This window comes from Vipera ursinii (genome assembly GCF_947247035.1).
Source record: "Vipera ursinii genome assembly, chromosome: Z".
NCBI lineage: Eukaryota > Metazoa > Chordata > Lepidosauria > Squamata > Viperidae > Vipera > Vipera ursinii.
The window spans coordinates 34,968,772-34,993,140 of NC_139517.1; the positions used below are offsets into that span (position 1 = coordinate 34,968,772).

The window sequence follows — 24,369 nt, forward strand, 5'->3', positions numbered from 1 at the left end:
CCATCGGTCACTTGACGAAAATCAAGTCCAAACTACTGTTTTCCCATGTAAAGAAAAAACTTTAAACTTTTTGATAGAACTGTGGGAAAATCCAGTGGAACATAATAAAACGGCCTCCTGGATCAAAGATATCCAAAAACAAGCAACACGAAACAAAATGGAGAATATTGTAATAGCCATCGATATGGTTGCAAAACAAGTAAAGAAGGTCAAGAACTGGAGAGCAACTGGCCTGGATGAGCTACGTGGATACTGGTTGAAACACCTCACCAGTCTCCATTACCACATGGCCACTCAGTTTGATGAAATGCTTCAAAATGCCACAAGTGAAGAATGGTTAACAGCTGGTTGAACATACTTGATAATGAAGGATCCAGAAAAGAGCACAGAACCAAGCAACTATCACCCAATTATTTGTCTGCCAACAACGTTCAAACTTTTCACAAGAATACTTGCAAATTCAGTATTCAGTCATCTGATGGAAAACAATCTGTACCTGGTAGAATAAAAAGGAAATTATAAAAAATCAAGAGGAACAAAAGATCAGCTGCTCATTGATAAAATGGTACTTAAAAATGTAAAATGACGAAAAACGAACTTAAATATGGCATGGATTGATTACAAGAAGGCATTTGACTCATTACCCCACAGCTGGATTAATGCGTGTTTGGAAAACTTTGGAATCAGCAAAAATATCTGTACATTTTTGAAAGCAAATAAGCAAAACTGGAAAACAGTCCTAACAGCAAATGGGGAGAACATTGGTGAAATCAACATCAGACGAGGATTCTTCCAAGGGGACTCACTTTCACCACTAGTGTTCAAAATCGCATTAATTCCATTGACTATAATCTTAGGAAACACAAAACTGGGATACCACATCTCAAGCCAGCATGGCAAGATAAACTATCTATTATACATGGATGACTTAAAACTGTATGCGAAAAGCCACACTGAACTTGAATCAATACTCAACGCAGTTCAATTGTTTAGTAGCAACATCAGATTGAACTTTGGACTTGGAAAATGTGCTATATTATCCATGCAACAAGGAAAAATGGGAAAAATAGAAGGAATAGAACTGCGAAATGGAAGTATTGTGAAAGCACTAAGAATGACAGTTACAAATACCTTGGCATATTGGAAGCAGATAACATCTTGAATAGAAAAGTCAAAGAGTCAACGCAAAAGGAATACATCAGGAGAGTCTGCAAAATATTAAAATCAAAGCTGAATGCTGGAAACATAATTAAAGCCATTAATACATGGGCAGTCCCAGTGATACGCTACCCAGCTGGAATTATCAACTGGACTTTGGCTAACTGGAAAAACCTAGACTGGAAAACGTGTAAACTTTTGAATATGCACCACGCTCTACATCCACAAAGTGACATCGACAGTTTGTACCTGCCAAGAAAAATAGGGGACAGAGGGCTATTGCAAATCCACCAAGCTATTATTATTAATAATAATAATAATTAGAAGGGACCTTGGAGGTCATCTAGTCCAACCCCCTGCTCAGGGAGGAAATCCTATACCATTTTAAACAATTGGCTGTCCAGTCTCTTCTTGAAAACTTCCAGTGTTGGAGCATTCACTGCTTCTGGTGGCAGGTTGTTCCACTGGTTAATTGTTTAACTGTCAGGAAGTTTCTCCTTAGTTCCAGGTTGCATCTCTCCTTCATTAGTTTCCATCCATTGCTTCTTGTCCTGCCTTCAAGTGCTTTGGAGAATAGCTTGACTCCCTCTTCTTTGTGGCAGCCCATGATATATTGGAACACAGTTATCATGTCACCCCTCATCATTCTCTTCATTAAACTAGATCATTCCAGCATTCTTGCGGAGAATGATAAAATCTGTTTCCTGACAAATTTCCAACATTGAAAGTTCAATAAGACCATATTCTCAAGGAGAACATCAGGAATTGCTTTAAAATGTTGGATTTCATTGATAGAAAACCAGAGAAACTATGGAATGAAATTAAAGTTATTAATTAAAGGTGAATGTAAAAAGAGACTGGCAGCCCCTGAGATATTGGAACACTGCTATCATGTCACCCCTCACCCTTCTCTTCATTAAACTGCCCATACCCAATTCCAGCAACCGTTCCTTATATATTTTAGCCTCCAGTCCCCTGATCATCTTTGTTGCTCTTCTCTGTACTCTTTCTAGAGTTTCAACATCTTTTTTACATTGTGGTGACCAAAACTGGATGCAGTATTCCAAGTGTGGCCTTACCAAGGCATTATAAAGTAGTATTAACACTTCACGTGATCTTGATTATATCCCTCTGTTAATGCAGCCTAGCACCGTGTTGGCTTTTTGGGCAGCTGCAGCATACTGCTGGCTCATATTTAAGTGATTGTCCCCTAGGACTCCAAGATCCCTCTCACAGTTACTACTATTGAGCAAGTACCACCTATACGTGTACATTTGATTTTTCCTGCCTAAATGTAGAACCTTACTTTTTTTACCATTTAATTTCATTTTGTTAGATAGCACCAAGTGTTCAAGTCTGTTCAGATCCTCCTGTATGTTACACCTGTCTTCTGGAAGGTTGGCTATTCCTGCCAGCTGGGTGTCGTCTGCAAATTTGATGAGTTCAGCCAGCTACGAATCCATCTGGTGGTGATGCTGTCTAACCCACATTTTTCTATCTTATCAAGTAGTAGGTTGTGATCTACTTTATCAAATGCCTTACTCAAGTCCAAGTAAATTATATCCAGAGCATTCTTCTGGTCCACTAATTTTGTCACTTGGTCAAAGAATGCAATAAGTTTTGTCTGGCATGATCTGCTTTTGACAAACCCATGTCGGTTTTAAGTAATGACTTTGTTTGCCTCTAGGTGTTCGCTGATTCATTGTTTATGTTTTCCAGAATCTTCCCAGGTATTGAGGGCAGGCTAATAGTTCTATAACTGGTTGTTCACATATCTGAATCTCACCACTGATACTACCCCTTTATTTAGCATCTCCTCTTCGCTCCAATTTGATACTCTAATATCAAAGGGTCTGTTACCTTTGGGACATCTAATCACATAAATGTGATGTTCTTTCATTGTCTTAGAAATCCTATTGTTTCATAATTATGATAAAGCAGTGGTAAAAGTAGAAAAATTAAGTTTTGTTGATTTTATGAGAAAATAAACCGAGTGTGGTCAAATGGACTTGACTGGATTGTAGAAAAGCAGATTTTAATAAAAATCATAAACTGAATTCCATGGTAGGGGAATCTAAAAGGAAAATGAATTCAAGATGGATTAGGAATTACTTTAAAAAAGGAAAAAATAGAAATCCTATCACAAACTATTCTAATTATTTCAAAAAGGGCACTTATAGCAAGTGGAATTGTAATACAAACCACTAGGGAAGACTATTCTGGATTGTATTGAAGATTGTATCTTCAAATATGTTAAAAATAAGAGATTCAGTTTTTTTTATGAAGATAGGAAATAGGTAACAAAAAAATCAGAAAATTCTATTCATATTCTGCTCAGGCTTGAGAGGATAGATGTTTCACTATGTAACTGTAAAGATCTAGCTGAAGAATCGGATTCCACCTTGTGATTCCTAATCAGGATATACCTTATAACTTTGAATGAATTCAGGTAGTCGACTTGATGTATTATAATAAGATAATCTTTATTGTCATTTTTTTTACTGTGGGCACAATGGCACACATCAAAAATGAAATTTAGTTGCCCGCTCTCAAAGTGAAACACATGTATGACACACACCTAAACCATACTATAAACAACATATGTATAGACCTACACCCCTACATATACATAACAATAAAATATTAAATACTGTCCATCTTGAATATATTTTATTTTATTTTTTTAAATTCCATTTATATCCCGCCCGTCTCTGAAGACTCAGGGCAGCTTTACAAACTTAGCAGTAGCCTTCATATATAACAGAAGGAGGAAGCTTGACAGTTCACAAGGTTAATGCTGTATATGGAATGAAACTATGGTTGAATCTGGATGTTCTGCTACCGATACCACGAAGCCTCCTTCCAGAAGGTAACAAGGAAAACAGGTTGTAAAGAGGATGAGTAGTGTCCCAGATAATCCTACGGACCCTGTTCAAGCAACACTTCTGTGCTATGTCCTGGATGGGAGGGAGGGAACTGCCAATGATCTTTTCAGCCACCCTCACCACTCTCTGCATCGCCTTCCTGTCTGAAGCAGTGATGCTTCCAAACCAGATTGTGATGCTGTATGATGGGATGCTCTCAATCGTCCCCCTGTAGAAAGTGGTCAGAACAGGGGAAGGAAGATGAGCTTTTCTCATGCGACGCAGAAAGTGCAGGCGCTACTGTGCCCACTTCACCAGTTTCTCACTGTTGAGCGACCAAGCCAGCCTACTTGTTAGCTGCACACCCAGGTATTTGATGCTGGTAACCATCTCCACAGGTGAATCATTAATGCACAGAGGAGTGTGGCTGTGCCTGCCTTTCCTGAAATTGACAATCATCTCTTTGGTTTTTCCAGTGTTTAAAACTAGGCTGTTTTCCTTACACCAGTTCACCAACCCCTCAACCTTTTTGTTGTAAGCTTCCACATTGTCATCATGAATAAGGCCCACTACTGTTGTATCATCTGCAAACTTCACAATATGGTTGGTGGCAAACCTAGCACAACAGTCATGAGTCAACAGGGTGAACAGCAGTGGACTTAGGACTTAGCTCTAAGGAGAACCTGTGCTCAAGAAAATGGTAGAGGTATTTGTTCCAGCTTGCACATATTGGGGCCTGTTGGTAAGAAAATCAAGAATCCAGTTGCACAAAGGGGTGTTTAAACATAAAAGGCCCAGTTTGTCTACTAGATGCTGGGGAATGATTGTGTTAAACTTAGGAAAGTTGTTGAGGGGCTATTGGAACTAGTCTGAACTCTGAGAAATTCTGAACTAAAAATGAAGCACAAAATGACTAAATTAGAGAAAAGGCATAAGGAACCATAGTCTGTCAGTCAGTCAAACTTTCAACACCTATGAAGATTCTAGAACAGATAAATAATTAGAAAATGTCAAAATTATAAAGTAGTTGATCATAAGCCAAGTATGAATCAACAGTCTAATATGGCTGCAGAAGGCAGATGAAATTTTAATGCTTATGGATTAATAACTTCATATCCACTTGGACCTTTTTTGGTAGCAGAACAGGAAGGATTTGCCATTGCCATCTTATGGGATGTTTTCAAATTCAGCACATGACCAGGCTTTTTTCTAGTAGGATCCCTGTTTAGCTTCTGCCATTAATCAGATGCTATACCTGCTGAGATAGATGTAATTTTTAGGCTGCAACAATAAAACATAATTTCCAAATAGGGAAGGTTTTTGTTCCCTCATATTCTTCACTGTCCAACCTGTACTGAGTGCTGTGTTGAGTTCTGTGTGGCACATCTTAAAAAAGATTCAAATGAGTTGAAGTGGGTGAAGAAGACACACAAGGATTATTGTAGATGCTGTGTCTTATGAGGAGAGACTGGATATGTTTAGACTTCAATAAAGATTACTCTGGTTATGGGCACGGTAGGCCTTTTCAGGTCAGAGAACAACAATGTTAAAAGAATGGAGATTCTGTCAGAATACAACACAATACCAACAAAGAAGAAAAATAACAGCTCTCAAAAGAAACCAGCATGGCTGCATAAAGAACTCTCTGATAAACTGATAGATAAAAAGGACAAGTATAAGAAGTGGAAAGAGGGGCACATAACTAAGGCAGAATATCAGCAAACAGCCCGTGCCTGCAAAGATGAAGTGAGAGAAGCTAAGGCTCAAAATGAACTAAGGCTTGCGACCAAAGTAAAAAAAAAGCTTCTTTCAACATATAAGAAACAAGAAAAAAGTTAAGGAAATGATTGGTTCATTAGTGGGGGAAAGTGGCAAGAAGGTGACAAGCAACAGGGAGAAAGCAGAACTATTTAACTCATTTTTTGCATCTGTCTTTACACAAAGGGGAAAAAACAGTCCAACCTATCAAAAATAGGGCCACACAGAAACAGAATAGAAACGCAAGTTAAGATAGGCAAGAAAATGGTAACTGAGCACCTGTCCAGCCTAGACGAGTTCAAATCACCAGGACCAGATGGATTATACCCCAAGGTTCTCAAGGAACTGGCAGATGTGATCTCAGAACCACTGAACTATATTTTTCAAGGATCCTGAAGCACTGGGGAACTACCAGAGGACTGGAAGAGAGCTGATGTAGTTCCCATATTCAAAAAAGGGAAAAAATAGATCCAGGAAACTACAGATCTATTAGCCTGACCTCAATACCTGGGAAGATTCTGGAAAAGATAATCAAACAACAAATCAGCGAACACCTTGATGCAAACAAAGTTATCACTAAAAGCCAACATGGGTTTGTCAAAAACAGATCATGCCAGACAAATCTTATTGCATTCTTTGACCAAGTCACAAAATTAGTGAATCAGAGGAATGCTGTAGATATAATTTACTTGGACTTCAGTAAGGCATTTGATAAACTAGATCACAACCTTCTACTTGATAAGATAGAAAAATGTGGGTTAGATAGCATCACCACCAGATGGATTCGTAGCTGGCTGACAGGCCGTACTCAGCGTGTGGTCCTCAATGGAACTGCAACATGGAATGAAGTGTATAGTGGGGTGCCCCAGGGCTCTGTTCTGGGCCCCGTGCTCTTCAACATCTTCATCTACGATTTGGACAAGGGGATAGATGGGGAACTCATCAGATTTGCAGATGACACCAAGCTGGCAGGAATAGCCAATACTCCAGAAGACAGGCTTAAGATACAGAAGGATCTGGACAGACTTGAACACTGGGCACTATCTAACAAAATGAAATTCAATTGTGAAAAAAGTAAGGTTCTACATTTAGGCAGGAAAAATCAAATGCAGAGGTATAGTATAGGTGGTACCTTGCTCAATAGTAGTAACTGTGAGAGAGAACTCGGAGTCCTAGGGGACAATCACTTAAATATGAGCCAGCAGTGTGCTGCAGCTGCCAAAAAAGCCAACACAGTGCTAGGCTGCATTAACAGAGGGATAGAATCAAGATCACGTGAAGTACTAATACCACTTTACAATGCCTTGGTAAAGCCACACCTGGAATACTGCATCCAGTTTTGGTCACCACAATGTAAAAAAGATGTCAAGACTCTAGAAAGAGTACAGAGAAGAGCAACAAAGATGATTGGGGGACTGGAGGCTAAAACATATAGGGAACGGTTGCTGGAATTGGGTATGTGTAGTTTAATGAAGAGAAGGGTGAGGGGTGACATGATAGCAGTGTTCCAATATCTCAGGGGCTGCCACAAAGAAGAGGGAGTTAAGCTATTCTCCAAAGCACCTGAAAGCAGGACAAGAAGCAACGGATGGAAACTAGTCAAGGAGAGAAGCAACCTAGAACTAAGGAGAAACTTCCTGACAGTTAGAACAATTAACCAGTGGAACAACCTGCCTCCAGAAGTGGTGAATGCTCCAACACTGGAAGTTTTTAAGAAGAGACTGGCCAGCCACTTGTCTGAACTGGTATAGGGTTTCCTGCCTGAGCAGGGGGTTGGACTAGATGACCTCCAAGGTCCCCTCCAACTACTACTACTACTACTACTTATTATTATTATTATTATTATTATTATTATTATTATTATTATTATTATTATTATTATTATTATTATTATATTAGGGGGAAAGGTGAAAGACTAGGACAGGGGTAGGGAACCTTGGCTCTTTTATGACTTGTGCACTTCAACTCCCAGAATTCCTGAGCCAGCCATAGAATTGAAGTCTACAAGTCATAAAAAAGCCAAGGTTGCCTACCCCTGGACTAGAACCAGTTTGATAGTGGAACAAGTTATCAGTGGAGGTTATGGGTTCCCTGTCACTGAATGTTTTCAAGCAGTGGCTGGATAGTCATCTGTTGGAGATACTTTTAGATTTTTTGCACCAACTTCTCTGAGAAAAGCAGCTATGGGATAATTATACTCCTGGTAGCCTTTTTGACAAGTAGGCATAACTGGAATTTGGGGAGCATGCTGTGGTACTCCCATCAAATAGTTGCCAGGAGAGGGTTTTGTATATCAACAAGAAAACTGTTAAGACTAGGTGCAAACAACTATGAAATAATCATTTGCCAGAAGGCTAAACTGGTGAGGATTACTCCTGCCCAAAATCTGTTTCTCCAAGTTGTTCCTTCCTCACAGTTAATACTCAAGTGTTAGTTTGTCCAGCCCACCCATTCACCCCAAGCACAAGTTGACACTTCCATGCAAGGCACTGGATGTAGGAATGTCTCTGATGTTCTTGCAAATAAGCATGAGAAGCTAGTATTTTGGAGTATATTATTTTCTTCATTTCTCTTAAATTAAAAAAGCAGGAAATCTGGGTAGCATTGTGGTAGTGGGGAAACTGCCTGCAAGAACATAATCTTAATTATTCTTATCACGGCGGGTCCCTTGTTTCATAGAGTTATATCACAAATACGGGGTTTGCATCAGTGTTAAGCAGGAAGAGAAGTGGCAATTTGATGTAACAAAATGTCAAAATTGTCTGAATCAACTTCAAGCCAGATGCATTCAATGCAAAGAGTGCATGAGCAAAATATTGCATTTGTAATTGCAATGGGAAAGTGCCCTTATTCTCTGTATCATGTGAGTCATCTTCCAGAATCAGACTGAAGTCCCACTGCCCCCAATATAAAATATTCAGCCCTCAGATCCCTGGAACATAAAACTGTAAGATTCATATCAAATGCTTATTTGGGAAATAATCTACTATGAAAATTATTCTCCATCTGCATCAGCAGGTTGCACCGCTATGGTACAGATAGGCCTGGCTCATCCTCCTTCCTTTCAATGCTTTGTGGGGGGGGCATATTTATATATCCAATTTAATTCTTTATGGAATCTTCCTGCCACCCATTTGTTAGATGAAGGAAGCTCATAAACCTTGACTCATAGTCCATGAAACCATGCATTTCCAATAACAAAAGCAAGTGAAATTAAATTAGCTTCAAATTAATGTAAATAAGGATCAAATGTAAATATAAATGCATGCCATACATTCAACTAAAAGGATGAGAGATGTAATTGAAATATTTAAATTCAAGTGATTCTAAAAACACCAACATGAATTTTTTAAAAATTATTTCAAATTTTATTTCTGAAGAGATTTTGAAAAACAAAGATACCTTATTTTGCTGCAGTTTTGAGATAAATTATACTGCTTGGCAAAAACTTGCCAACTTTTTCTATTTATCTCTTTTAGAGATAAAAATCTGAATTAGGCAATAGAATTGAAAGCAAATTCAAGTAAGAAAAATTGTTTTAAACTGTATTTGTGAATCTTGATGTCCCAGAGAAGACTAAGAAACGCACTCACTACTGAATCAGAAAAGTTCCCATTAATAACACACAATCACACAAAGCCAATATATTTGCTTTCTTTATATGTAACTTTTGCATAAAGGATATCAAATACAAAACAGTGGAGACCGAACAGAGCACTTATGCCATGCCTATGCAACCCTGATTTTTTTTCCTTTTGTTGTGGTAATAGCATTAATAAAATTGCTTCCAACAAAAACATGTAACATCAGTGGCTTCACATAACAGAGTCATTTTTTTCCTGCTCAGCAGGTACCCCAACTGAATAAAAAAATTTATCAAATCCTATGATATACAAAAGTTACTTCATGCTTCTCCCTGAACCTTTTTCAAGAGGAAAAAAGATCAAAGGGAATATCACCCCCCCACACACACACATACACACACACCACACCACACCACACCACCAAGTGTTTGGAACTCTGTTTCCTTTATCTCTACCCTCAACTTCTGCCCTCATTAGAATGGGTACTCCTGATGGGTGCACACTTTTCCATACTGGCAGCACTGAGGGGGCAGAATGAAGAGGTGATCGCATCTCAGTTCATGGGTCTATTTCAGGTTTAATGCGTTTCATAAGCAGAGCCCAAGCTTTTTCCACCTGTAAAAATGGACAGAGAGATTATTCAATAAGCATACTGGGGATGACTCTACAAGAAAATCCATTTAACAGATCCATAAGATTCTGCCTTTACTCATTTGCAGCTATTAGGTTTTTCTTACCATTTGTTGTGTAATTTCTGGCTCCCACATTGTGCAAAGGACCACATGTGACTGCTTCACACGCTGGCTGTTAGGCATTTGGCTTTGTATCCGCAGTTTGGCAGCTTCTGAACTTAGGCCATCTCTCTCTATGATGCGTCTTATGGCCTTGAAAGAAACAGACATAGAAGCAGAGCAGGAGGAGTTCCGGTTTGCACACGTGGCACTTCCAGACGTGCAGGAACAGTCTGCTTCCTGCCGTATGTTTCTTTCTTTTTTGGAGGACCCTGAAAAGGGTCAAAAATTGCCCTGGAGGGCGATTACCGAGAGGAGGACTTCCCTGTGATCACAGAAGGGCGGCAGCCCTCCACTGAAATCCAGGATCATCTCCTTTGGCCCGAAAAAGAGACCGGCCATAAAGATGGCCAATCACTAAGCCGCTCCCTGCCGAAAGCCAAAAGTACTACCTAGCACTAAGAAGCAATCTGGAGGACCTGGGTGAGCTTTTACCTTTCCTATTACCTTAACCATTTTCCTGTGGGACTTTCCTGAAAATCTCCTCCCCCATTTTTTGAGAAAATGGCGAATATCTACTTTGGGAACAAATCTTAAAGCCTCAAAGCTACAAAAGAAACACAATTAATTCAGCAAAGAAATTAAACAATTTCATCTGTATTTACTAAAAAGCTTCTATTTGTTGCTGGGGAGTCACTATCCTATCTTCTCTCTAAGCTGTGAATTAAGGAAAAAATTTGGACTAATCCTACAAAAGTTCTATATTAATTTGGGGGGAAAAAGAAAAGAAAATTCTTACATTGCATGTTATATGTTATTGATGACATCTTGTGGCAAAACTTGATACAGCAAGTAAATTTCCTTTTTCTGTTGTGAGAGCTAACTGACTAACAGAGCTGTCCTTGACACTATGCTTAAAGATAAGTGTGGGAACACCTGGTACTGAATACAACTCTTCAGGAGATGGAAAATCTTTGACTATTATTAAAACAGCCTCCATGGAAGATTTAACTGCAAACAACAACGAAATGGATGAATACATCCCACCACTTGATTATAAACTGATACTGGACACGATTTTGGCAATGACAGAGAAAATTAAAGCCAAACTGCAAGAAAAATCTGACAACGTAAAGCCACCAAATCAAAATTTGAGTTTAAATGAAAAGATAATTCAAAACCAAATACAAGTGGAAACTAACACTAAAATAGGAGATTTCAAAGAACAACAAAAGCAACCTACAGAAAACCTTAAAGTCCAAACTTTAATGGCAACTACAAAACGTACAAGCCAAAAAACAACAGCACTGAAGAAAGCAACACCAAGAGTGAAGACACTAATATGTAAATATTAAAAAAATCAATTAAACTTGTATATAAAAAAAGAAGAGGTAGAGCAGGCAGGTCCCTTTCTTAAACAATGCCTTCTAGTGTGGCTTTAGGAAGCAACCCTTTTCTGTGGCAGCTCCTGCCCTATGGAACAACTTTTCCCTTGAGATCCAGGAGGCCCTATCATCTTAATCTTCTGGAAAGTCATGAACAGCTGGCTGGCTTTCCCTCCTGGCGCTAGGATGGTAAAATTGGGGGCCGTTCCCTCAGTGTTTCCAGGATGGCCTCGCGGGCCACATGAAACCACTTCGTGGGCCGGATCCGGCCCCCGGGCCTTGTGTTTGACATGTCTGTCTTAGGTATATATATGGTATTTTTTTGTTTTTTTAAAAGGGTTTTTTGCTAAGAAACCATTACCTTTCAGAGCTATTTATATTACTTTTACTTTATTGTTTTTTAATTCTGGTATTTTTCTCTTTATTGTGGTTTATTAGTTTTGTGATACAAGCCATTCTGCATTTTTAAAAATCTGGATATAAATTATTCTTATCTATTTAGTTACCTTACCTTTCATTGCACAAACTATCACTGAAAGCTACATTAGAGTTTTCAAAATGAACAGAATTACAGAGTTGGAAGGGACCTTGGAGGTCTTCTAGTCCAACCCCCTGCTCAGGCAGGAAACCCTATACCATTTCAGATAAATGTTGTCCAATCTCTTCTTAAAAACTTTGTTTTTTCCAGTATGTATGTGTCAAATATCCATACACAGAATACAAATGTCATATATGATCATTATTTAGAATGACTATCATATAATTTGCCCTGATAGCTGTAACAGCACAGCATTGGATTCTTTTTAAACAACTACTGTATTGCTTTATGATGGCTGAAATAAAATCCAAAATACCAGCATGCTCCAATTTAAATCTAGTTATTTTGGACTAGCTACTCTTTTGGGCAAACATGACAAATGCCACCTACTGAACAGGAAGAGAGATTTTATTTGCAAGAATTGTACAACCCAGCAATACTTACCTCATTTTCAGGAATGGTGACTGTCCAGACCTCATGCACCATTTCTGACCAGCCTGCCTCCAGCAACATAGCTGCATCCAGCACACACACTGCCTTTCCTGCAGACCAGTTTACAGAAATTTGAGTGGTGAACAGAAGCATCAAGAGGGGTTTGCACCATGCTTTAATTTCATCTCCAGGTATCATAGCTTATTATGAACAAATACTGTGATGGCACAGTCAACCCTTCTCTCATACTGGAGAATAAACAAAGGTGTTGATAATTTATAAAATTATCCAAATGTAAAATTCTGTTTGTTACTTTCAAGCAAGCCATGATGGCAAACCAGCAACAACATATTATTCTGCAAGTTACTCTGGAAATCTTTGAAATTGAGAGTGCAGGGGCACAAATGACTATATAAATAATAACTGCTACATCATGGGCTAACCCTAACTCTAATGTAAGTAAATTCAGATAAAACACATATTAATGTCAACGTTAGGGATGGAATTAGATGGCCTGTAAATTAAATAAAACAATATTTATCTCAGTTTTTATAGGCAGTACAGCTTGAACAATCCTCATGCTGGGGCCATATGATAGTTCATCATAGGAGAAGTCACAATGACTCTGTAGGCAAGCTCCTTTGGCATAGCTCTTACAGATTACCTGCTCAGCTTTCTGAAAAAAGGAGATCCTGCACCTATGTAACTTATTCACAAGTTTTGCCAAGATCCCAAGAAGACCTCCTCACCCTGGTTGGCTGCCTCTTTTATCTTCTCTTTTGCCATTTGAGCCATCACTGGCCACATGATATTGTTCAGCTGCTTCATCTGTTCCTGCAAGGGGGAACAAAGAAAGCCAACATGAGAAATTTAAGGTGACCTGCTGCTACAAATGAAAACCAAACCAAACCCTGGGGATTTCCAAGGTGCAGTACCAATCCAAGAGGTATGGTATGCAAATCAGAACTGGGTCAAGACATGCACTAGTATACAGACAGGTTTCCCAGCATCACCAGTTCTAAGAGTTTAATTTCCCAGTCTCAGGACCACACTGTATTTAGTACACAGGGAGAGGTTCTCCCTGCGGGCACTGTGCTCAAGTAATACCTTTCACCCACAAATCAGGAAAAAACAACAACCCCTTGCTGTGAAAGGAGGTGAAAGGGCAGAGTTAATGGGGTGGAACAGAGAGGCATTCTGATGTCAATGAATCAAAGGTAAACCAAATATGCTCAGTTGGAAAGGAAGTAATGTCAATACTGAAATTCAGGTTTTTACCCCAAACTGAGGCAGCTTTTACCTGGTCTCCAAATACTTTGGCTCCCAACCATTTTCTGTTGATGGTTCCATCTTCTTTCAAAATATCTGTAAAGATGAGTTGGATTCGCCAAACACACACCAGAAGGAAATCTTGTGCAGCCTCCCCTTATTTGTGCTAAGAGACCCTCAAAAGTCAAATCCCTTTCCGAATTCACAGGTAACTCTCCCATCTCCATTCCTAATTCTTAGGGTAATTAACTGGTTTTCACTGCCATTTTTGAAACACAAGATTTGCCAAACTGATCATTTCATTTACGATTCAAAACATTGGACAAATGTATAAAAAGGATACTAATGTAACATTTTTCCCTGAAAAAAAAAATTAAAGAGTACTTCAAAACCTTATGGTAGTTTCCTGCAGCTTTTCCCAATCTTGCAATACAAAAGCTGGTGCTATAAGAATCACTTAGATGAGATGAACAAAGTAGAAATGTGATGAATACGTAAACGAATAAATAAATCCTAGAATTTCAAACTTCTCTAGACAGCAATAGATTTGGAAAGTCACCTTATTGGATTGCTGCATTATGAATGCAGGTAAAAATAACCTCTGCTGAGTTGTGTAGCAATGCTTACAATATAAGAACCAACTACAGAAGTAAGTAATGAATGTTATTTTTCCTGGAGTCTAGCCTCCAAGGTGACTTGAACTAATGCCTTCCAAGACTGACTGACTTTGCCAAATAATATTTTCACCTAGATTAAATGGCAATTCAATATACATGGTATGTTATACAATACAGTTTCACCTTTGGCCTGCTTGTTACCTCAGTTTTTCTCCTTCCATATTTATTTTTCAAGTGATGGGCCTAACTACTATGATATCCATGCACATTTATAAACTTTGCCTGCTGAGGACAAATGTAATTTTGGCAAGAAAACAGGGAGAGTAAATTTGGAAATGTGGAGAATACATGGCTTTAAGTAATAAAAGCTGATTGGCTGAGGATAAGAAAGAAGAAAAAAATTGAGGCAGAACCCTTGCTATCCCTCCCCTAGCAGTTTTTTGGATGAACTGAATTAAAATATGGCTTCCCCAAAGTCAATCGTACCTGGTCCAAATGCTTCTATCACTCGCTCGTATACAGGACCACCTGGTGTGTAAATGTTGTGTCCCAGACTGTCCATATCTAAATGGAAGGCACCAAGGCGAAGCAAATACTGGGCAACAGAACTTTTGCCACTACCAGATCCACCTGTCAGCCCTATTATGTACGGTCTGGAAGGAAGTGATGGATTTTTCTGTAAAGAAAAGTAATTGATTTTAAGGGAACAATGTATATTCACTTTCATGTTTACTGCTGTTCGACATTACAGAAGTATCACGGCTGTCATTCTTCCATGGCTTCTTTTCATAGCAGCACTGTTCTGGTGAACAAATATCCATTACATACAGCCCTGTTACATTTGTGTAGTAGAGCTACGTTCATAGACCTGCACACTATTCCCTGTAGAGCAGGGGTGTCAAACTCAATTTCATTGAGGGCCGCATCAGCATTGCGGTTGCCCTCAGGGGGCCGGGTGGGTGTGGCCTGGGTGGGCGTGGCTAGAGTGTGTATGGCCTACTGGGTGGGCATGGCCAGCTCTACATCGTTCGCATCAAGGGTGCCTATGGGGGCCTGGGCAGGAGTGGGACAGATCTGAGGGTCTCTGGCAGGAGGAGGGTCTCTGGGCCAGGGCCAAGGCAGTGGGGGCCGTTCCCTCACTGTTTCCAGGATGGCTTCGTGGGCCACATGAAACCACTTCACGGGCCGGATCTGGCCCCCGGGCCTTGTGTTTGACATGTCTGCTGTAGAGCGTGCTTTCCATTCAGAAAGCTTGGCTGTTTATAGTGGTTTTGCATCCTCTGTAAGTTTGTGGTGAAGGGAAAACATTAGTCTCCTCTGAATAAGCCACAGCTCCCGACTATCCCTGAAGATTCAGTGCTTGCTAATAGCAAAGACTGCTTTGAAGAAAGTGGGAAGTGGAGAGAAAAGGCGGAAAGACGTGGTAGATACCAGAGGAAGGCAAAGAGTAGCCTGAGGAGGAAGTGCCTGCTGGAATTATCCTTATCAGGCCTGTATTAGCAGATGTCCCTATCCCTCTATGTTGCCTAGCTGGGACTCAGGTCATTTTCCAGGCGTGGAACAGAGCTAGCTCTTCATGGAACAGCCTGTGTCCAGAAATTGTGAGTGCTCCAGAATGGCATAGGGTCTCTTGCTCGAGCAGAGGGTTGGACTAGAAGACCTCCAAGGTCCCTTCCAATCTTGTTATTCTATGTTTCTCCTACTGGAAAGCCTTTACTTAGAACAGGGGTGTCAAACTCAATTTCATTGAGGGCCGCATCAGCATTGCGGTTACCCTCAAGGGGCTGGGTGGGTGTGGCCTGGGTGGGCATGGCCTACTGGGTGGGCGTGGCTAGAGTGCATATGGCCTACTGGGTGGGCGTGGCCAGCTCTAGATCGTTTGCATCAAGGGTGCCTATGGGGGCCTGGGCAGGAGTGGGACAAATCTGAGGGTCTCTGGCAGAAGGAGGGTCTCTGAGCCAGGGCCAAGGCAGTGGGGGCCGTTCCCTCACTGTTTCCAGTGCGGGCCGCATGAAACCACTTTGCGGGCCGGATCTGGCCCCCGGGCCTTGTGTTTGATATGTCTGACTTAGAAGAAAGGAAGAGGCCAGAGATGATCCAAGTAAGAACTTGCTCACGGTGAAGACTGGAAGGCATGTTCAGACTGTTCCTTAACCTATGACTCATCTTTTCTCTCTTAGAAAATCTAGCAACAAAGATGGCAATCCATACCTATTTAGGAATAGGTCCCTTTCCACTCAAAGGGCCTTACTACCGAATAAACACAGAATTGCAATTCATCCACCCATACAACTCAAGAGCTAAAACAAATATTACTTACCTGAGGCACATACAACAATGTGCCAAGTAGTCTGTACCTCAGGCTAGAAGAGCTGATTTTTTCTTCCTCATTTCTGGCATGTTGAGGGTCAACAGCCAGACTGATTTTGTGGAGAGCTAGTTCAGAAAGGTTCTGTAAGACATTTGTTAGGAAACAGACGAGTTGCTTTTCCATATCATACCACATGGTCTGGCAACAAATATCTATTATTCTACCACTACAGCTAGTCCTCACTTAATGACTGGTCGCTTAGTGACTGAAATTATGACAGATCCTCCCCTCCAAAATGTGCTTATGACCTGGTTCAGGAATTCCTACAGCCACACTGCTCCCCCCCCCATAGTCACATGATTGCATTTTAGGTGCTTGGCAACCAGTTCGCATTTATGATCAGTTGCAGCACCCCACAATCATGCAACAGCAATTTCTGGCATTTTTGCCACTGCTAAGGCAGTATATACATTTTTATCAGTTTTATTACTTCAACCACCTTGTAGGTGCAGGAGGTAAGACTAAATAGAGATTCAAGGTCCCTGAATAACTAGCCTCACCAGTCCTAGGGCAGCCTTTGTACACCACTCTAGTTCTCTTGAGTGACCAGCACTAGCTTCTCTACCCTGGTATGGAAGTGAAACAGATCAACCAACTGGCTTATGTTCCATGTTTAAGGGAATATAAAGCAAAAGCATATTTAATAAAAATGTATCATAAATATAATAAACATGCTTCTGTCTTATCTAATGAACGTGCTTAATAAAATAAAATAAAAACAATAAAATAAAAACATCTCAGGCATGTGCAATCTTTTTAATTAATCTTTGGTATGCAATTCCAGGGGAAAGACCATAAGCCCTAGAACTAGCTGCCACAGAGATTGCTTGAACTGATGGATTTTAAACAATTTTTAAAAAGTGGATTATGGATGATCCACGAACAAGGAGTATATATCGGAGGTGGTGACCCTTCGAGAGCTGTATGCAACTAAATTTCGTTTTGATGTATGCCAATTGGTGTACATTCAAAGTGACAATAAAGTTATCATTATCATTACAGTAGGAACAGAGATTACCATTAAGCCCTTTGTTAAATGTAAGGATTGAGTGTCCCCTTGGTGTAAGGATTGAGAGCCTTGTTGGAGCAGTGGGCTAATGCCTCCTTCAGTAACACCAGCTGCCTGCAATTAGTGCAGGTTCGCATCCCACCAGGCTCAAGGTTGACTCAGCCTTCCATCCTTCCGAGGTGGGTAAAATGAGGACCCAGATTGTTGGGGGCAATTAAGCTGACTTTGTAATAATGCCGCTTGGGGGGTGTATGAAAGCCCTAATAAGCAGGCATATACATAGAATGAAGGCTACTGCTAAGCTTGTAAGCCGCCCTGAGTCTTCGGAGAAGGGCGGGATATAAATGGAATTAAAATTAAAAATTAAATTAAATTAAATTAAATACTCAGAAAAGCTTGCAGAAGTCTTGTCTGGTGGGAGGGGGGCAGGTTTAATAAGCAAGTAAGTGGATGGAAGTGAGCCATGCTCTATACCAAAGAAATATTTCTCTACCTGTTTTATGCTGGGAATAAAATTCTAAACACAACAGTATAAGTAAATAATGGGTCATGCAAATTTTTGCAGGGCATTTGCTTCTACAGAGGTCCAAATAAAGTAACCCCTTCAAGTTCGTGGAGGAAGCAATATGAGCCCTTACATTTCCTGGCTTTTCTGCCAATGAATGACCTCAGAATAACATTAAAATAAACACCATTAAGGTAATCACCATTAAATCTGAATAGACCTCATTTGAATTAATTTGCTATTTATATAATTACATAAGCAGCATAATCTGCAGTAAAACTTTTAACAAATATTTGAATGCCCCCAAACCCTCTAATTAGCATATACTAGTCCATTCTATAGGAGTGGAATCCAAATGAAAAAAAAAACTGTTACTGTAATAAGCTAAAGTGAGGTTTCACTTTACTATATAACTGAAGCTTTTACAATAAATAGAAAGCTGGGATTTCCAAACGTGGAGCCAAGCTCTATTTAGTTATTAAAGTTTCCTCTAAACAATATATTTTTCCCTGTAGGCAGAACAACACAGGCTGTTCTCTGTTGGCAGAAAATTCCAGAATCTGGGAGCAGTGCCCAAGTACTTCTGCTAGTGATGCGGTTTGAGGAAGAACTGTGTTCTGAAGACCTTAAGTTCTGGCAGAATCTAGATCAGGGGTGCCAAACTCAATTTCATTGAGGGCCGCATCAGCATTGCGGTTGCCCTCAAGGGGCCGGGTGGGTGTGGCCAGGGTGGGTGTGGCCTACTGGGTGGGCGTGGCTAGAGTGCGTATGGCCTACCGGGTGGGCATGGCCAGCTCTACATCGTTCACATCAAGGGTGCCTATGGGGGCCTGGGCAGGAGTGGGACAGATCTGAGGGTCTCTGGCAGAAGGAGGGTCTCTGGGCCAGGGCCAAGGCAGTGGGGCCCGTTCCCTCACTGTTTCCAGGATGGCTTCGTGGGCCACATGAAACCACTTCGCGGGCCGGATCCGGCCCCCGGGCCTTGTGTTTGACATGTCTGAGCTAGATGGTCTTTCAGTTACTTTGTACCCAATAGTAGCAAAGAGGTTCCCACATACTTACATTTTCTGTCCTCCTTCTGTTGACAGAAAGGCCACCCTTGAACGTCTCCTCACTGACTACAATGCACTTCAGGTTAGCATCAGTAATTGATGGACCAAAGGGATCACATAGAGGAGCAATATCAAATTGCAGGAAGGGCTTGACATCTACTAGGAATTCAGTAAGTTGAGCCACACGTTGTTCAAATGGTAGGATAAGCTCCTTTAATAACTTATCTGTTGATGAAGAAAATAAGAGGAAAATGTAGTAAAGCACAGCCCATCCTTCCTTAGTGTCTTGAGATAATGCCCCAGTATAAGGAGAAAAGTTCATACTGCTACGAAGTTGTGATTTCCTTAGGTTGCAATTAAAAGTGTCATACTGAGGAAACGCAACACATCTGGATATATAATTCTCACATGGGTTTGTGATAAGCATAGTTGCTTAAAGTGCAGGTCAAAGCTAACATGTTTACTTACTGAATTTAGAGTTCTCTCATCACAATTGCTCAGGGTTAATAATAAATTCCTGTACATTTTCCTTAAAAACAAAAGGCAGTATATGAAGTGGTATAAAGTTACGGTGGAATTAAGGAAGGGTGCAAAGATAAAAGGCTATCAATAGAAGCAGTGTAATAAATAATGCTGATATAAACAATGTTTAGCTGTACTGCCTGTTCTTATACAGTATTATACCTTTATTTGGCTTGCTATTTCTTATACCTTTTCTAAACTTTGCATAATATTGCTTAGTCCAAAAAAAGGCAAAACGAAGTGCGTGTGTCTGTCTGTGCGCACGAATACACACACCCAAGGATGGGAAAAAAACAGCAGTTTTTTATCGTTGATAAAAAGTTATAGAAGGCTTAACTCATCTCAACCTTACTCATTAGGTCTTCAAAGTACAAAGACAGATCCATTTAAATTAGCTGCCACTACCAAACTTAGATCTAAGATGATATCATATTTAACAAGGCAAACTGCCATAATGCGGAACAATACATTTTTAAGTTCTGCAAATATACTTATGTAATACTTCCAGTAAAATACAGAAAATTATATGAAATTCTAAATATCAGCATCACATATCTAAGCAACAACTTATCTTCTAGATCAGGCGTGTCAAACACAAGGCCCGGGGGCCAAATCCGGCCCACGAAGTGGTTTCATGCGGCCCGCGAAGCCATCCTGGAAACAGGGAGGGAACGGCCCCCACTGCCTTGGCCCTGGCCCAGAGACCCTCCTCCTGCCAGAGACCCTCAGATCTGTCCCACTCCTACCCAGGCCCCCATAGGCACCCTTGATGCCAACGAGGTAGAGCTGGCCACGCCCACCTAGTAGGCCATATGCACTTTAGCCACGCCCACCCAGTAGGCCACGCCCACCCAGGCCACACCCTCCCGGCCCCCTGAGGGCAACCGCAATGCTGATGCGGCCCTCAATGAAATTGAGTTTGACACCCATGTTCTAGATTGTCAGTCCCGATTCCAGTAACAGCATTAAATAGTTTTGTACAAAAAATCTGGACTATTTTAAAAGTTCCCAAATACTTCTAATTTCTCTAAATGGTTTTGCAGGAGAAAGGTATATATGGTTCAAAGAGACCCACTTTCCAAAAGATCTTTGTCAGAAACACCAATGAGGAGCCGATTTTCTGCCAGCAGACAGCTCACACTCAGAAGGATCTTGTGACCATTGTGAAGTCTATCAAAAGTGCCTCCCACAACTACATCAGAGAAACTTGGCAATGGCTCATTTGTTTTCTCAGTCTCCTCTTGTGGGGACAGTTCTCCATTATCATCTTGTAACTCATAGTCAGGATACAGTAAAACAGACCTCAGTTTAGGGCAACAGCTGTAACAACTGGTGGCATAATGTTCTAGGCGTTGTTTGATTGGATTTGATTGCATCCCATCCACACCTTCGTAGTCTGTGAGCACCACCTCAGGTGGCTTGGAAAGGTTCTGTACAGATCCTAGTGCTGGAGGGCTAGCTCCTTGGTTGAGAAGGTTGGTGAGTAATATCCGGACATCAAGGTGACGATGGATATCAGCATCAGCGTACAGCTTGCTGATAAGGTTGTGTACTTCAGTTGTGGCAGGAACGTAGGCGAAATGGGGCTGTGTAGCACCCGACAAGCTGAGTCCTGGCTGCAGTTGAATATATAGGGTTTCTTGTACCACCCGGGCAGCTGAAGCAAGGATGGGCATCAAGCGCAGAGAAAGTGCCGACAATGGGGATGTCAGAACAAGTAGACCAGAACGGAAAATCGACATGCTGTCCGGGAGGACCATTCAGAAAGATATATACAAAAAAAAAAAGTCAAAATGTGTTTAATGTACAGAAAAATAATGACCAAAGATTTTATGTCATTAGCACCTAGTTTAAAATGACAAACCCCACTGTAAACTCCAGAAAAAAAATTCCCTTTATTGGAAAGTAGAAAATTTAGATTTAAAATCCTTAATTGACTTTATTATACACTAACATTGGATATTATCTTGCAGCCTAACCTTCATAACATTGCTATGAAACTGCAGTATGTTTGAACTTGCTGGAGGAAGTGTAACAATTGAGAAAGTGTCCATAAGCAGCAATGCTTCCTATTTCCTTTTTTTCTTTTCTTCTTATTTTTAACTTCTATTTGACATTAGTTAATATGCAATATTTAATAAGCATATTTTAGCTCAATAGCTCCCCTCCCCTTCTTGAGACTTCCTTTCATATAATTGTGTACAAAAGTTAAAATATTAAATTGCTATAGTATAAATATCAATAGAATTGGCTACTGAAAATAAACTATGTAGATATAATGCAGTGGGATACTCCACATTAGTATAGCTAATTTCTATGACAGTGACTTCTAAATAGATAACTGCCATGAATGCCTGCAATTTAATTTTGCATATAGTTATATGTACATTTGTATCTCTTGGGAAAAAGTAGGCTTCAACACAAAGTAGCTAAATCTACTTTGGATTTCCAGAAGAAAACAGCATACACTTCTAACGATAAAGTTAACACTGCATAGGAATTATATTTTTAATTTATTTCTATTTTTGTTACTATTTTAACCTGCTCTTTAAGAAGTCAAATAACTTTTCCTTCTTGCCAACATGAAGGATGCATAGCACCTAATGTTCAGAAACAGCAGTTGACCCTAAATTACTCAAAAGATTATATAATACAGGAGACTGGAGATTTGAAAAACCATTTATATCTGTTTATATCCTACATTTGTTTTAACAAATAACTCAGCGCTTAAACATATCAAACACATCTTCCTCCTCTGTTCCCCATAACAACAACCCTGTGAGGAGAATTGGGTGAGTGTGTGTGATTGGGCCGAGGTCACCCAGCTGACTTTCATGTTGTTCATGAAATTAGAACTCACTAGACCAGGGGTAGGCAACCTTGGCTCTTTTATGACTCGTGGACTTCATGACTGGCTCAGGAATTCTGGGAGTTGAAGTCCACGAGTCATAAAAGAGCCAAGGTTGCCTACCCCTGCATTAGACCAAACTGGTTCTCAAAAAAAAAGAGGAAGGAAGGGGGGGGAGGGAAAGACTCTCATTCCAGCCTTTATCCGAAATTAGCTCGGCTTTCTGCAGCTGTAAACCAAACATACATAAATTCCAAGGCCGATTTGGTTATGAGAGCACGGAGGTTGCCTAGCCATACATTACCCATTTTCTTTAGCCTCCCATCTTCTCCTGTTACACCACCATAGCTCTTCTTACTTTTGATATTTGCATTTTTGACCAACTACCTTTCCTGCTTTTTTTTAAGTGCAACAAACAGCTCCAGAGTTGGGAGATTAAGCTACCTTTGCTCATTCGCAGACCTGCAGTAAGAGAAAACCTGCCAATTAAAAGTGCCAATTAACCCAGGTTCCGTCGCTGGAAAAGAGCGACTATGCCTCTCTGCCGCTGCACCGCAACCCCACGGGACTGGTGGCGTGTCTTCCTCCACCTTCCAAGTAACCCCTCCCCCCCAGAAGGAAAGGAAACAACACCTCCCGCTTACTCACCTGATAGGCAACCTCAGCGAAGTCAACACCCGACCCGGAAGTGTCTCTGCATAAACTGGAAGCGATCCTCGTCGCTAGAAGGAAAATATAGCCCCCGAATTAATCTGGGGTGTGTGTGTGGAATTTAAAGGACGCGGATCCTTTTGTCTGATATTGATGATGATAGAAGGAGGGAAGTGTGTGTTGCTAGCACTTAGATCCTGTGGGTTCGCCCAGACTAGAGAATGCCAAAATTTCGAGCCCAGTTCCAGTTCTCACTCACGTGATTGTTAACGTACAAACTGTTTTGGCAAGGAGTCGTAGTATTTGAAGGAAACCCTCTTCCTGTCTATTCCTGGATCAGAATTCCGTGCTCATGGTCGCTCACGCCTTGGTCACCTCCCGTGACAACAATATTGCCGGGCGCTCTATGTGAGGCCACCCGTGAAAACCATTCAGGTCTTTCTCAACCTTAGCCGCTTGAAGATGTGTGGATTTCTTCTCCCAGAATTCCTCGGCGAGCAAGCTAAGGGGGAGGATTGTGGGAGTTGAAGTCCATGCGTCTTAGAGTTGCCGAAATTAAGAGATACAGAAGCTTCAGTTGGTTCATAAGACAGCAGGTAATTATGGTGTTTGCCCTGATACACCTGCTAAGGTCTAGGACTCTAGGACTTCTCCCACGCATTAGGCGTCAGTTGAGCAGGAGTCCCCCTTGAGGATCTTTTGTTGCGTGCTTGGTTGCCATTTTATATACATCGTTGTATGGTTTTGTTTTTTAATTGTGTGTTTGTGCTGTATGCTTTCCAGTCATACATTTGTGCTGGGCAGCCTTATACTGTAAATCTTTAATAAAGAAATTATAAGAAATAATGATATAATAAACCTTTATTGTCAAAGTACAACATGTGTACATTGAGATTAGCTGAGCCTCCCCCCCCATGCTCTCTCCCCCCAACACACAGTGACAACAAACCCTCCATCCCACCACACCATGTGAACCAACTACACCACACACTGGCCTCCCAAGTCAATTCTGCATAAGATTATGTCCCATTTAAAAGCCTAACAGCCACGGATAAAAGCTATTTTTCAGCCTGTT

The 24,369-nt window shown here is 40.7% G+C and overlaps 2 protein-coding genes across 4 annotated transcripts in view; one reads left to right on the top strand and one right to left on the bottom strand.

Annotated features, from left to right (window-relative positions):
- The window catches only part of CISD3 (CDGSH iron sulfur domain 3), a 293,184-nt gene that overhangs the window by 14,181 nt on the left and 254,634 nt on the right, over nt 1–24,369 (top strand). The gene's annotated exons all lie outside the window — the stretch shown is intronic.
- On the bottom strand, nt 9,143–23,328 carry COASY (Coenzyme A synthase). 3 transcript variants are annotated; one of them, XM_083378662.1, is made up of 10 exons: nt 23,292–23,328; nt 20,871–21,538; nt 19,284–19,498; nt 16,657–16,788; nt 14,823–15,012; nt 13,751–13,815; nt 13,200–13,284; nt 12,463–12,560; nt 10,102–10,248; nt 9,143–9,979 (listed from the first exon to the last, which is right to left on the bottom strand). In XM_083378662.1, the coding sequence occupies exons 2-10, from the start codon at nt 21,535–21,537 to the stop codon at nt 9,923–9,925; spliced, it is 1,656 nt and encodes a 551-aa protein (XP_083234788.1). In that variant the 5' UTR covers nt 21,538; nt 23,292–23,328; the 3' UTR covers nt 9,143–9,922. The 3 variants fall into 3 exon arrangements, with proteins under 3 accessions (XP_083234788.1, XP_083234786.1, XP_083234787.1); XM_083378660.1 differs by lacking the exon at nt 23,292–23,328 and adding an exon at nt 23,088–23,235; XM_083378661.1 differs by lacking the exon at nt 23,292–23,328 and adding an exon at nt 22,948–23,066.